Genomic DNA, 14079 nt, shown 5'->3' on the forward strand with positions numbered 1-14079 from the left:
ATATGACTGATTTGTTCACCAAATATCTACCGGCGTCAACCTTCAAGAAACTAGTGTACAATATTGGGATACGAAGGCTCAACAATGTGAACTGATAATCTCATCAGGGGAGTTAATACGCGTTGTACTCTTTTTTCCTTACAAGGTTTTGTCCCATTGGGTTTTCCTTGCAAGGTTTTTAACGAGGCAACCAAAAGTCGTATTTCTAAATATGTGTACTCTTTTTCCTTCATTAGGATTTTTTTTCCCATAGGGTTTTTTTTCTAATAAGGTTTTAACGAGGCACATTATTTATAGACATCCAAGGGGGAGTGTTATGATAAAAATCAAAATATGGTGGATGTCTACTCTTTCTCCATGATCTTTCTCTCAAATGGTTAATGACATATTCAATGACATATTTTCTATGTTCAATGACATATTCCATGACATATTTTCTTCACTTTTCATGCCTATATAAAAGCCTTGTAATAGATAGAAAAATACACACAATTGAAGAAAAAAATCTCTTCCTTCTCTCTATCTCTATTTCTTGTTCATGTTTTACTAAATTGCTTTTATTTCTTATTCATGTTTTACTAAATTGCTTTTATTTCATAACAATATATATATATATATATATATATATATATATATATATATATATATATATATATAGTACAAACAAGGCAAAAAATATCAAACTCTACTTTCCTAATTATTACATCATTAGCCCATTTTCAAGCCATGAAAATCTTTTTGGTTATTTTTTCTATACTTGGCTTTTTTCATGGCCAAGTTTGCAAAGCGATTCGGAGATATACATAGTTCAAGTTGAATCGCCAGAAAGCCAAATTAGCATTCAATCAACAAGAACGAATTTGGAAAGCTGGTATAGTTCTTTCTTGACAAAAACCATAGCAACTACTGGCTCAGACGAAGATCAACCGCGGTTGATATATTCATATCACAATGTGATGAAAGGTTTTGCAGCAAGATTATCAGCAGAGGAAGTGAAAGAAATGGAGAAGAAACCAGGCTTTATATCAGCACGGCCGCAAAGGATATTGTTTTTACACACAACACATAGTCCAAGTTTTCTTGGATTGCAACAGAACATGGGGTTGTGGAGGGATTCTAACTATGGAAAAGGTGTGATCGTTGGAGTTTTGGACACTGGGATTTATCCTGACCATCCATCATTTAGCGATAAAGGAATGCCGCCTCCGCCTGCTGAATGGAAGGGCAAATGTGAATCAAACTTCACTAAAAAATGTAACAACAAGCTCATTGGCGCGAGGACTTTTGGACAAGCTAGTGAATCGCCGCTTGATGATAATGGACATGGTACACATACGGCTAGTACTATTTGTTTCACCAAAAATCTGAGTCCTTGGTCAAAGCTAAAAGAGAAATTCGGGTTACTGATAATCAGGAGACAAAAAATAAAAATCTTTTGAGAACAATGGTAGAAGGTAAATAGATAAGTATTTCAATGAATTCTCAATAGTATTCCGTGTCCTTACAAATGATGATACTTCTTCCTTTTATAGATCATTCTAGGTAAAGAAATAAAGCCTCAAGCTTTAATGATATAATCATGAGCAATAAATGACATTAAATAAGCCGTTATACAATCATTCCTATTAAATACCAACTTTATAACGTATCAGACATTTAATAATGAATTTGGACTCCTTTCTGTCATCTGATCCTTGCTTTCAATGCCTTCTAATCCGTTGGCTGTAAATAATTTAAATTGGTACGAGACTCGTATCTATACGTCGTCTCGTGCTTATTTAAATTCTTCTTCCCGTGGCTGTTTTCACCGTGCCTCTTAGTCAATTGCTGTTCTTTGACCATTCAACTAATCCACGTGTCATGCCACATCATTTTTAATATAAATTCAGTTTTTTTCCAATACAGATAGTCCCCCCACTTTCCATTTTTTTTATCAATTAAATAATTGGGAAGTGGATCTTCATGTAAAAAGAACTTTTGCCACAATTAATGCTCATGACAGTACTAACGTCTCAGCAGTCTTTTCCATTTAATGTTCTGTCCATGTGTCATTTTATAATTGATTCCGCTATTCATACCCTTCTTCGAGACTTCTTCATTCTCACTATTTACGAAGTGATAGCTGCCTTTATTATAGGCTTTTCATCATTATACTTAAAAAGTTGACGGTTCCCATTTTACACATAACTTTGTCTTCTTCACAAATCTTCAGCACATACTTTCTTCTTAACAATGTCTTCTTCAAACCCTAACCGTAAAAAAGTTCCAATTCTAGATCAGTTCCCCAACGCCCCTGTTAGACACAGAAGAGGCGGAGGAAGTAGGCTTCGAACAGGGTTAGAATCTACGCGAGGCGGTTCCTCTGGTTCTTCTTCAAGGAGTTTTATCCCAAAAGCCCCTTCTTCTAAAAGTAGGGAAATTCTTGATACTTCTCAAGAACCCTCAGTTGATGATATAGTTCCCGGCGATTTGTCTTTTGAAAGTGACAAAACGTCTCTTCAAAAACAAATTAAAAATTTAGAAAGAGCCGATACTTACCCAACATTAGTAACCGAGCTTACAATCCCCACCATAAGAAGAGATTGTAACTGGAAGGATAGTCTCCGAATGTCAATTCCTTCCCCAAATCAAAGAATTTCCTCTTTTAGAAATGGGTATTCTTCTGTTTACACTTACCCCTTCACTTTAGGTTTTAATCCTCCGATTGACCCAGTTATTCTCGATTTTTGTCGTTTCTTTACCATTTGTTTGGCCCAAATTGGTCCATTGGTGTGGAGAACAGTGGCTTGTTTGAGATATTTATCATCCAAGGCCAATGTCAATTTCACCTTTTCTCATCTCATTCATCTATACCATCCCAACTTAATACGCCATGGGGTTTTCACCTTAACTGCAAGGAGCAAAAAAGTTTTGGTAAACCCTGTGGATGACAAAGATCGTGGATGGTATATCCGTTACGTTGCTGTCCGTACAGTGGATTTGATTGGCGAAACAAATATTCTCTTTCCTGAGAAGTGGAATTTTGAATGTAAGTTTCCTCTTATTTACCATACCTACTTTTGAGAATTTCAAAAGAATGTTGTTTTTAACCTCGTCCCTTCTTGGTTTTTTGTAGCAACCATGGGAGATGTGGAACCTATTCCCAACTTTCGTGGTTGGGTAGACTCACTTTTGAAGATTGCTACTAGGGAGCAGAGAACTTGGAAATCAATTTCTTCTTTACATGGCTGGAAAGTCAAAACACATGGTATCCCCCCCTCCCCTTTTTTAAAAAAAAATTTTGTTTTACATGTTAAGCACTTTTTCCTCAACTTTAATCATGTATATTCATTATTTAATCAGGATTTGGCATTAGAGGAATGATAGCTGAAGTAGTTATGGCCATTCGCATGTCTGCGAATGCTGCTCTGGATTTAGATAAGGCTCGAGCCTTGCTGCCTAAAAGAAAAGCTACAAAGGAAAGTTCTGAAGAAGAAGAGGAGGGTACCTCCCTAATTACCAGGCCAAGGGCCAGGAGACGAATAATCATTGATAATGAAATTGAAAACACTCCTGCTCGTACCTCCGCCACCGAGCCTGTTTTGATTCAATCTGATGAGGATGCCGAACCAAAAGATAATAATGAGTCAATTCAGCACCTTTTTGACAGTGGTTTCGGGAGTGGCGAGTTCGGACCTATTTTTGATGAAGCTCCTCTTTCCTCATTTGTTCCTATTTCCTCCATTCCTCTGCCAGCCGTAAGTGTTTCTTTACCAGCTTTAACAACTTCCGTTTGTTTGCCAATTTCTACTGCTCCTATATCTGTTCCCTTGGCTGCTTCAACCGCACCTGCTTCTGCTCCGGTGTTGGTTTCTACATCTTTTCCCTCCATTCCTTCTGCTGCTCCTCTTCCCTCTGTTCATCATACAGAGACAGGTTCTAGCAGCGGAAATATGACAATGAGAAGTGTTACTTTGGAGGTTCCTGCCAATCATAGCCTACTGAGGAAGACCGGCAGAGCCGATGTTTGGCTCGAACCTCTAATTGGAGATATCGAGAAGAAGAAGATGGAGAGCCATAGCTGCTTAACTTTGATGAACGACATAGTTCATTCTACTTTGAAGGTATTTCTACCAACAAGTTTTTTTCTCTTTTTTTTTAAATTATCTTCAATTTCTCATTTCCATGACTTACCTCTGTAGGCTAACCTTATTAGCACGGAATTAATGAGAAGAATTTCCTTACTGGAAAGAAAAGCTCGTGAGTCTGAAAAGTCTGTCCACGAGGCTGAGGAAATAGCTAGGGGAGCCCAACTTGAAGCAACCAACTGGAAGGAGCAGTTCGAAAATGCTCAAGGGACTATAGAAGAGTTGCAAGAAGATAAAAACCTCCTAGAGCAGCAAAACCGTGGTTTAACTTCTGAACTGGCAACAGTCAAAGCCTCTTCAAGCCAATTGAAAAGAGACAAAGAGCTTTTGGAATGCTCTTTGTCAGAACAATTATCCAGAGCTAGTGAAGAAGTTAGAGAGCTGAAGGCACTTTTGGCTAAAAAGGAAGAATATGCAGGAGAGTTAGTGCAAAGCTTGACTCAAGCTCAGGCTGACTTACAGACTTCTTCTGACGAGATTCAAGCCTTGAAGAGTTCTCATGCTTCTCTTGAAGCTTCCCTTGATTCCCATTTAGCTGAAAATCAAATTTTAAAAAACGATCTTGCTATGTGGGAAAAGGAATATGGACTTCTAGAGGAAAATTTTAACATAGAAGTGAGTTGGGCTTTTCTGAATTCTCGTCGTGATGCTTTGACGGAAGCTGCTCAAGAGGGTTTTGACTTGCAGTCTGAACTGGCTAAAGTCATAGATACCATCGAGAAAAGCCAACAGTCTACTGATACTCCTTCTCCTGCCCTTGAAGTTCCTGAAAATGTTGCTATTCCAGCTTCAGAGGGTGAATCTTCTACAACCCAGTCTGTGGAAGTTGAAGCCTCCGTGACAACCCCCTCAATTGAATGATGGTTTTATCTCTTAGTTTTTTTAAAGGATTTTTTGGTGATAGTCTCCAATTATCATAATGGGGCACTTGTATAAACTTTTATTGACTAAGTTTCTACTTAGTCTTTTTAATTATATCAAGAAGTTTTATTAGTACTTCAATGTGTTCTACTCTTGCCTTTTCTTTACTTATTTAGGACTTATAGAATAGTTTAGCATTTTTATCCTTTGAAAATGCTTTATGATTCTTCCCATGACTTATTGACATGAGGCTTATAAAAGAGGGCCCTTTTATTTTATCGACACTTAATGAAGAAGACGTCTCAACTTCATAATGGTGTTAAAATACGATGAAAGTAATAGGAAAACACACGTTTTGTATGAAACAACTTTGGCAAGTTTTCATTCATAAACTTTTAACAAGTGTTTGACTGTTACATGTATTACAATACATCTACAACTTTTCTCGTAACTGTTTTTCTTGTAACAGATTTGTAAATAACAGAGTTTAAACAAGGTTTTTTTTTATAACCTGTTTCAATACATAGTCATGACCCTATCTTTACATGTTAAGAAGGGTTTGAGAGGTGACTTTATTTATGAGTTTGAGAGATGACTCTGTTGTTCTCATGAATGCTGAAGACTTCATAACTTCTTCTCAACACTTGCTTCTTTGTGGCCGATTTTTATTCGATACTCGTATTTGTTTCTTTGCACCTATCTGTGTATAATATGTAGTCCCCCAAGTGTTCGAGCGGTGAAGTATGAAGCCTCGAGCACTTGTTTATTTCTTTTACTTTGGCCCTTTACCTGAAATAGAAAGATATACGGGACTCGACGGTGTGATTATAGATGAAGACTGCCTAACTCGTGTGTATTTCCATCAGATTAATTGTAACCCTGGGCTAGGAATTTAAGCATACTCCATTTTTCCTTGCAGGTTGTGACTCATCATTTGGCACGAGTTAGGATATTTAGCCTAGCATCTAAAATTGTTAGTAAAATATTAATAAACCAAGAGAAGAATTTTTACATGATGATACCTGACCGTAGGTACTTTCTTAAAAGTAATATCTTTTTAAGTGGACAGCATTCCAATGTGAGGGTAAAACTTTACCATCCATTGTTTCCAACTGGTATGCTCCTTTTCCCGCAATGCCACGGACTTTGTATGGTCCTTCCCATGTTGGACTTAGCTTTCCTGAGTTAACAGCTTTTGTAAATTGGAACACCTTTTTAAGCACGAAGTCCCCAATTTTGAAAAATCTGAGGCGTGCTTTCCTGTTGTAATATCGTTCTATTACTTGCTTTTGTGCTGCCATCCTTATCAAAGCAGCTTCTCTTCTTCCTTCAAGTAAATCTAGGCTAACCCGCATCTCTTCATTATTGGATTCCTCCGTTGCCTGATCGTACCGTGTGCTTGGCTCACCTATTTCAACTGGTATTAAGGCTTCCGTACCATAAACCATCGAAAATGGTGTTTCTCCAGTGCCTGTTTTGGTCGTTGTACGATAAGCCCATAGTACTCCGGGTAACACCTCAGGCCAATTACCTTTTGAATCTTGTAACCTCTTTTTCAAGTTATTGATAATAACTTTGTTAGTTGATTCCGCTTGTCCATTCCCCACTGGATGATATGGCGTAGATGTTATTCTTTTGATCTGCCAACTTCGAAGAAATTCTGTAACTTGTGCTCCAATGAATTGTGGTCCATTGTCACATACGATCTCCTTTGGTACTCCAAAGCGGCATATTATATTTCGCCATATGAAGTCTTTAACTTCTTTTTCTCGTACCTGTTTAAATGCCCCTGCTTCTACCCATTTAGTGAAATAATCTGTAAGTACAAGTAGAAATTTTACCTGACCTTTTGCTTGTGGAAGTGGACCTACGATATCCATTCCCCATTTCATAAAGGGCCAAGGGGCTAAAACAGGATGTAGTAACTCAGCTGGTCTGTGCATATTATTGTCGTACCTTTGACATTTATCACATTTGGACACGAAACTGGTTGCCTCTTCTTCCATCTTAGGCCAATAATATCCTGTGCGAATTAACGTTCTTACCAGTGACCGTCCTCCTGCGTGATTCCCACAATGTCCTTCATGTACTTCTCTCATGACATATTCGGTTTGAGAAGGGCCGAGACACCTTGCTAGTGGTCCGCCGAACATCTTTCGATAAAGATTACCTTGATATAAACAATATCGTGCAGCTTTTTTGCGAAGCGCGTAAGCCTTTCCTTTGTCATTAGGCACGGTTCCGTGCTGTAAAAAGGCAACAATTTCATTTCTCCAATCCCATGTTAGATGATTAAAATTTACCTCGTTTTTGTCAGGTTCAAGAACGGAATGAAATAGATGTATGACTGAAGCATCTGTATTGTTTGCCACGTCTACTGCGGATGCAAGGTTTGCTAAAACATCTGCCTCTACATTCTCATCTCTAGGGATTTGCACTACTTTCCAAGTTTGGAATTGCTTTATTAACTCACGTACCTTTGCGAGGTATTCTTGCATTCGTGACTCTCTGGCTGTGTAAGTCCCCAGCATCTGATTAACCACGAGTTGAGAATCACTCTTGATTATAATCTGTGTTATGCCGAGTTCTCGTGCCAATTCTAAACCTGCAATTACAGCTTCATATTCTGCTTCATTGTTAGTTATAGAATGACATTTTATAGCCTGTCTAATGGTCTCACCCGCAGGTGGTACGAGGACTATTCCTAAGCCTGCCCCTTTTACATTAGATGAACCGTCAGTGTATAAAACCCAAGTCCCCGGGTTCGCACCATTAAAAACTAATAATTCTTTTTCTGCTTCTAAATGCATCCCCTGGCTAAAATCAGCCACGAAATCAGCTAGTACTTGAGACTTTATAGCGGTCCTGGGTTGATAAATAACTTCATATTCACTTAGTTCTATAGCCCATTTTGCTAATCTTCCTGAAAGTTCATGTTTATGCAAAATATTTCGAAGCGGAAAAGCAGTAACTACAACAATGGGATGACATTGAAAATAAGGTCTTAACTTTCTAGATGCCATGACCAAAGCTAATGCTAATTTTTCTAGCTGTGGGTATCGTGTCTCAGCTTCCAATAAGGACTTACTTACGTAATAAATAGGATATTGTTTACCTTGGTCCTCGCAGACTAAAACAGCACTTACCGCGACTTCAGATATGGCCAGATAAATGAGAAGTTTTTCCCCTACCTTCGGTTTTGCCAACAACGGTGGTTTTGACAAATAAGTTTTCAAATTTCTAAGGGCTTGCTGACAATCTTCATTCCATTCAAAATGATCTTGCTTTTTAAGTGCAGAGAAAAACTTAAAACACCTTTCTGAGGATTTGGAAATAAATCTCCCCAAAGCTGCAATTCTTCCCGTTAATCGTTGTACTTCCTTTTTATTAGTAAGGATATCCGGGATTTCTTCTATTGCTTTGATCTGAGAAGGATTCACTTCAATACCACGGTTAGAAACAAGAAAACCCAAAAACTTACCTGATGCAACTCCAAATGCACATTTTTCTGGGTTGAGTTTCATATTAAATTTTCGCAAAATTTCAAAAGTAATAGATAGATGAGAAATATGATCATGAGATTGCTGGGTTTTGACGAGCATATCGTCTATATATACCTCCATTGTTTTCCCTAAATGTTCTTGGAACATTTTGGTGACCAACCTTTGATAGGTTGCCCCAGCATTTTTGAGACCAAAGGGCATTACTTTATAACAATAAGTCCCCCTGTCTGTGATGAAAGAAGTTTTTTCTTCATCACCAGGATCCATTTTGATTTGATTATATCCTGAGTATGCATCTAAAAAACTTAAAAGTTCATGACCTGCGGTCGCATCAATTAGTTGATCTATATGTGGTAAGGGAAAGGAATCTTTTGGACATGCTTTATTTAAATCAGTATAATCTACACAAACACGCCACTTACCATTTTTCTTGGGTACAACCACCGTATTAGCTAACCAAGTTGGATATTTTACCTCACGGATTGATCCGATTTTTAATAATTTTTGGACTTCATCCTGAATCACCTGGTTCTTGAAAGCACCTTGTTTCCGTTTCTTTTGCTTTATTGGTGTGAAAGAAGGGTCCTCGTTGAGTTTGTGAGTCATCACATTTGGTGGTATCCCTGTCATATCAGCGTGGGACCAAGCAAAGCAATCTAAGTTAGCTTTTAAAAATTCGATTATCATACCTCGCATGTTCGTGTTTAAATTAGCCCCGATATAAACCTTCCGTTCAGGCTGTTGATCAAATAACATCACTGCATCAAGCTCTTCAATTGTCGTTTTGATGCTTTCATTCTCTTCAGGTTCTTGAATTGTGTCAGGCCTTGAGTCCAAATCTGTTTTCTCTTGTTCAGTTGAAGTTTGATCTTTTTTACTTTCAATTGTTTCCTGTAATTGCTATTTTGCTTTATTTACGGCGCTCGTACTTGTTACAGCGTTGACATTTCTAGCCATCTGCTGATCCCCACGAATTTGACAAATTCCCCATGGTGATGGGAATTTGATAACCTGATGCAGGGTTGATGGGACAACATCCATATCGTGTATCCATGGCCTTCCCATGATCATATTGTAGGCCATTTCCATATCAACTACCTGAAATTTAGTTTCCTTCACAACACCCATAGCAAAAGTTGTTAGTATTACCTCACCTTTTGTTACTACACTTGAATTGTCGAAGCCTGACAAGGTGTGCGCCTTGGGTAACATTTTGTCTTCAGCTTGCATTTCCCGCAGTACCTTAGTAATATAATATTTACAGAACTTCCTGGATCAATCAAAACTCGCTTTACATTAGTATCATATACAAGTAAAGATATTACCAGTGCATCATTATGTGGAGTTGTCACTCCTTCGTTATCTGCGTCATCGAACGAAATGCTTTCATTGTCAAGGACCTGCCGCACCCGTTTCCCGTGTGTAATCGTTACCTTAGAAACCTTGTTGGAAGCTGTGTAAGTTATGCCATGAATATCTTCTCCCCCGCTTATGACATTCACTGTCCTCTTGGGTGAAGGAGGTTGTGGTGGTTCTTGTCTGTTTTTCATATAAGCTTGTTTTCCTTTCTCACTAAATAACTCAGTGAGGTATCCTTGCTTCAATAAATGATCTACTTCACTTTGCAGGAATCTGCATTCTGAAGTTTTATGCCCGTGATCGTTGTGAATTCGCACCAATGATCCGGATTGCGTCTACTTGGATTTGACCGTATTTCTTTCAGCCACCGTACCTTATCTCACATGCTTCTTAAAACAGCTACGAGCTCGGAGGTAGAGACGTTAAAATTATATCCACCGAATCGTGCCTTTAAACTCCTATCATCATCACGTGATTCTTGTCTATTCCGATCATTCCTGAACTTTGAAGAAGAGCCAGAATCCCGGTTCCTTGACTTTTGATCGTATTGCTGGTTATCTTGCTTCGACCGTGGGTCCTTTCCTGCGGGTCCCATATATGGATCATACCTGTTTTTACCTGATCTTTTTTCGGAATCTGACCTTCGGGTACCGCCCCTTTCTTCATGATGGAGCTTAGGTACGGTATCTTCTTCGATTCGCAGCTTCGTGCTATACCTGTTGTAAACATCATTCCATGTGGTTGCAGGAAATTCTCGAAGACTTTCTTTGAGTCGTCTCGTGGCTTCAGAACTTTTGTCATTTAAATTACTTGCAAAATCTATAGCTGCCCAATTGTCTGGCACACGAGGTAGAGTCATTCTTTCACGTTGGAATCTATCAACGAAGTTTCTAAGCAACTCCGAATCCCCTTGTTTGATTTTGAAAATATCTTCCATCCTTTTCTCAACTTTTTGTGCTCCCGAATGTGCTTTAATAAAAGAATCTGCAAGCTCAGCAAAAGAATTAATAGAATTTTCAGATAAAAGAGAATACCAGGTTAATGCACCCTTGGTGAGTGTTTCTCCAAATTTCTTGACCAATACTGATTCAATTTCTTGTTTGGTCAAGTCGTTGCCTTTCACGCCGGTTGTAAATGCAGTCACGTGGTCACGTGGGTCTGTAGTACCATCATATTTCGGGATGTCAGGCATTTTGAATTTTTTCGGAATTGGAAGGGGAGCAGCACTAGGCTTCCATGGTTGTTGTGAGTATTTGTCCATGTCTACTCCTTTTATTACAGGTGGAACTCCAGGGATTTGTTCTATTCGCTCATTTTGTTCCTTCAGCTGTTTCTGCAAGGTTAGTACTAAATTTTGCAAATATGAATTATTTAAATTACCTGGTCCCCCTTCTTGTGGTTCACTGGGGGTTGCTCCGTTTCCAGAATTATCAAGACCAGAACGGGGGTTCTCCAATGTATTATTATTAGGAGTCGGTGTAGGTGGCGCAGCAGGCAATCGACTAACAAGTGCCTGAAGAGCTTTGCCGACTTGTGCATCGATTAGCTTTTGCAAAGCTTCAGTTGTAACTCCTTCAAAATGTTCAGATTGCTCTTGTTGATCAGCACGGGATTCAGTAACAGGAGTGCCTTCACGAGATTGACGTGGTGAATTTAAAGGAGAGGGAACCACGATATCTTGATTTTGATGTATTTGATTCTCATGGTTTCCCAATGTGTTGTTACTGTTGTTGTCGGCGTTATTGTTTGACATGGTGACGATAATAGATAAGATATAGCTTAAAAGGAAAGATTATCAGATTCCCGGTAACGGAACCAATTTGTTTCACCAAAAATCTGAGTCCTTGGTCAAAGCTAAAAGAGAAATTCGGGTTACTGATAATCAGGAGACAAAAAATATAAAATACTTTTGAGAACAATGGTAGAAGGTAAATAGATAAGTATTTCAATGAATTCTCAATAGTATTCCGTGTCCTTACAAATGATGATACTTCTTCCTTTTATAGATCATTCTAGGTAAAGGAATAAAGCCTCAGCTTTAATGATATAATCATGAGCAATAAATGACATTAAATAAGCCGTTATACAATCATTCCTATTAAATACCAACTTTATAACGTATCAGACATTTAATAATGAATTTGGACTCCTTTCTGTCATCTGATCCTTGCTTTCAATGCCTTCTAATCCGTTGGCTGTAAATAATTTAAATTGGTACGAGACTCGTATCTATACATCGTCTCGTGCCTATTTAAATTCTTCTTCCCGTGGCTGTTTTCACCGTGCCTCTTAGTCAATTGCTGTTCTTTGACCATTCAACTAATCCACGTGTCATGCCACATCATTTTTAATATAAATTCAGTTTTTTTCCAATACACTATTGCTGGACGTTTTGTGGATGGTGCTAATGTGAATGGTAATGCTAATGGCACTCCAGTTGGGATTGCTCCACTCGCTCACCTTGCTATTTATAAGGTTTGCGATTCTTTTGGTTGCTCTGATAGTGACATTCTAGCTGCAATGGACGCAGCTATTGATGACGGTGTTGATATCCTGTCCCTGTCTCTAGGGGGAGGTAGTAAGGCATTCTATAATGATCCAATTGCGCTTGGCGCGTATAGTGCAACACAAAGAGGTATTCTTGTAAGTTGTTCAGCTGCTAATAATGGTCCATTTGATAGCACATTATCAAATGAAGCCCCCTGGATTATGACAGTAGGCGCGAGCACTATTGACAGAAAACTTAAAGCTACTGTTAAGCTTGGAAACAGAAAAGAATTCGAGGGCGAATCAGCCTTTCATCCAAAGGGTCACAGTTCAACATTTTTCCCTTTGTTTGATCCTGCATTGAATGCAACTGATTTCGACAGCCCTTATTGCGGAACAGGTACGTTGAATGACCCTGATATTAAAGGCAAAATAGTTTTGTGCATGGCGGGTGGTGGTTATAGCAGGATTGAGAAAGGACAAGCAGTAAAGGATGCGGGTGGTGTTGGCATGATTATTTATAGTTCACCTGATGATGGTTTCACCAAGTTCGCCGATGCTCATGTCCTTCCGGCTTTGTATATTACATACAAAGATGGAATAGAAATTCTTGACTATATGAACACAACATCAAAACCTATTGCAAGACTTGCATTTCAAGGAACAATAATCGGAGATAAAGATGCACCGGTGGTTGCTGCATTTTCTTCTCGCGGACCAAGCTTAGCTAGTCCTGGAATCTTGAAACCTGATATTATTGGCCCTGGTGTTAACATTCTCGCGGCTTGGCCTCCCTCTCCTGATAACAAACCAACCATTAAACCTAACTTTTTTCTTGCATCTGGTACCTCTATGTCTTGTCCTCACCTCAGTGGAGTAGCAGCATTGCTGAAAAGCGCGCATCCCACTTGGTCCCCTGCAGTTATTAAATCAGCAATCATGACAACGGCTAATATAGTAAACCTCGCCAATGATCCCATCTTAGATGAAAGGCTACTTCCAGCTAACATCTTTGCCGTTGGTGCAGGACATGTCAATCCATCAAAAGCTAATGATCCAGGGCTAGTTTACGATACACGATTTAAGGACTACTTGCCTTACTTATGTGGTTTGAACTACACAAATCGACAGGTGGGAAATCTTCTACAACGTAAGGTGGATTGTAAACAAGTGAAAAGTATTCCTGAAGCGCAACTAAATTATCCTTCATTCTCCATCACACTCGGGGCAAATTCTCAGACATATACGAGAACAGTAACTAACATTGGGGACGCTAAATCATCTTACAATGTGGAAATAGGTTCACCACCGGGCGTTTCTGTCATTGTTAAGCCCTCTACTCTAAAATTCTCGAAGTTGAACCAGAAGTTCAAATATCAAGTAACATTTTCAAAAAGAGCTAATAGCTCAAATAGTGGTATTGTTCAAGGATTCTTGAAATGGACTAGTAATAAGTACTCTGTAAGAAGTCCAATTGCAGTTGTGTTAGACACTACAATTGGTTTCTAGTTTAATTTCTATTTTTAGTAATTGGAACAATGTATAACAAGTCTATATATTAGTGGTTTCAATAAAAACTGTAGAATAAGTTCCAAAAGTATTCACATTCTATTTGGCCACACAGATTCAGTTATTCTGTGAAATTATAATCCCACCTTCTATATCTGTTAGGTAATACCAAGATTTTGGCATAAAATTTATATCGATATTCGCTTATAGATATTAGTTAACACCAATCAGAG

General features: G+C 38.5%; 1 protein-coding gene across 1 annotated transcript; it reads left to right on the top strand.

The window, feature by feature from the left end:
• The first annotated feature begins 4205 nt into the window (after positions 1 to 4205).
• LOC138882608 (subtilisin-like protease 3) lies at positions 4206 to 13846 on the top strand. The gene is made up of 3 exons (XM_070163212.1): positions 4206 to 4406; positions 4815 to 4923; positions 12213 to 13846. Exons 1-3 carry the CDS (start codon positions 4206 to 4208, stop codon positions 13844 to 13846), a joined length of 1944 nt encoding a protein of 647 aa, XP_070019313.1.
• The last annotated feature ends 233 nt before the right edge of the window (positions 13847 to 14079 follow it).

Source organism: Nicotiana sylvestris, chromosome 12 (assembly GCF_000393655.2).
Source record: "Nicotiana sylvestris chromosome 12, ASM39365v2, whole genome shotgun sequence".
Taxonomy (NCBI): Eukaryota; Viridiplantae; Streptophyta; class Magnoliopsida; order Solanales; family Solanaceae; genus Nicotiana; species Nicotiana sylvestris.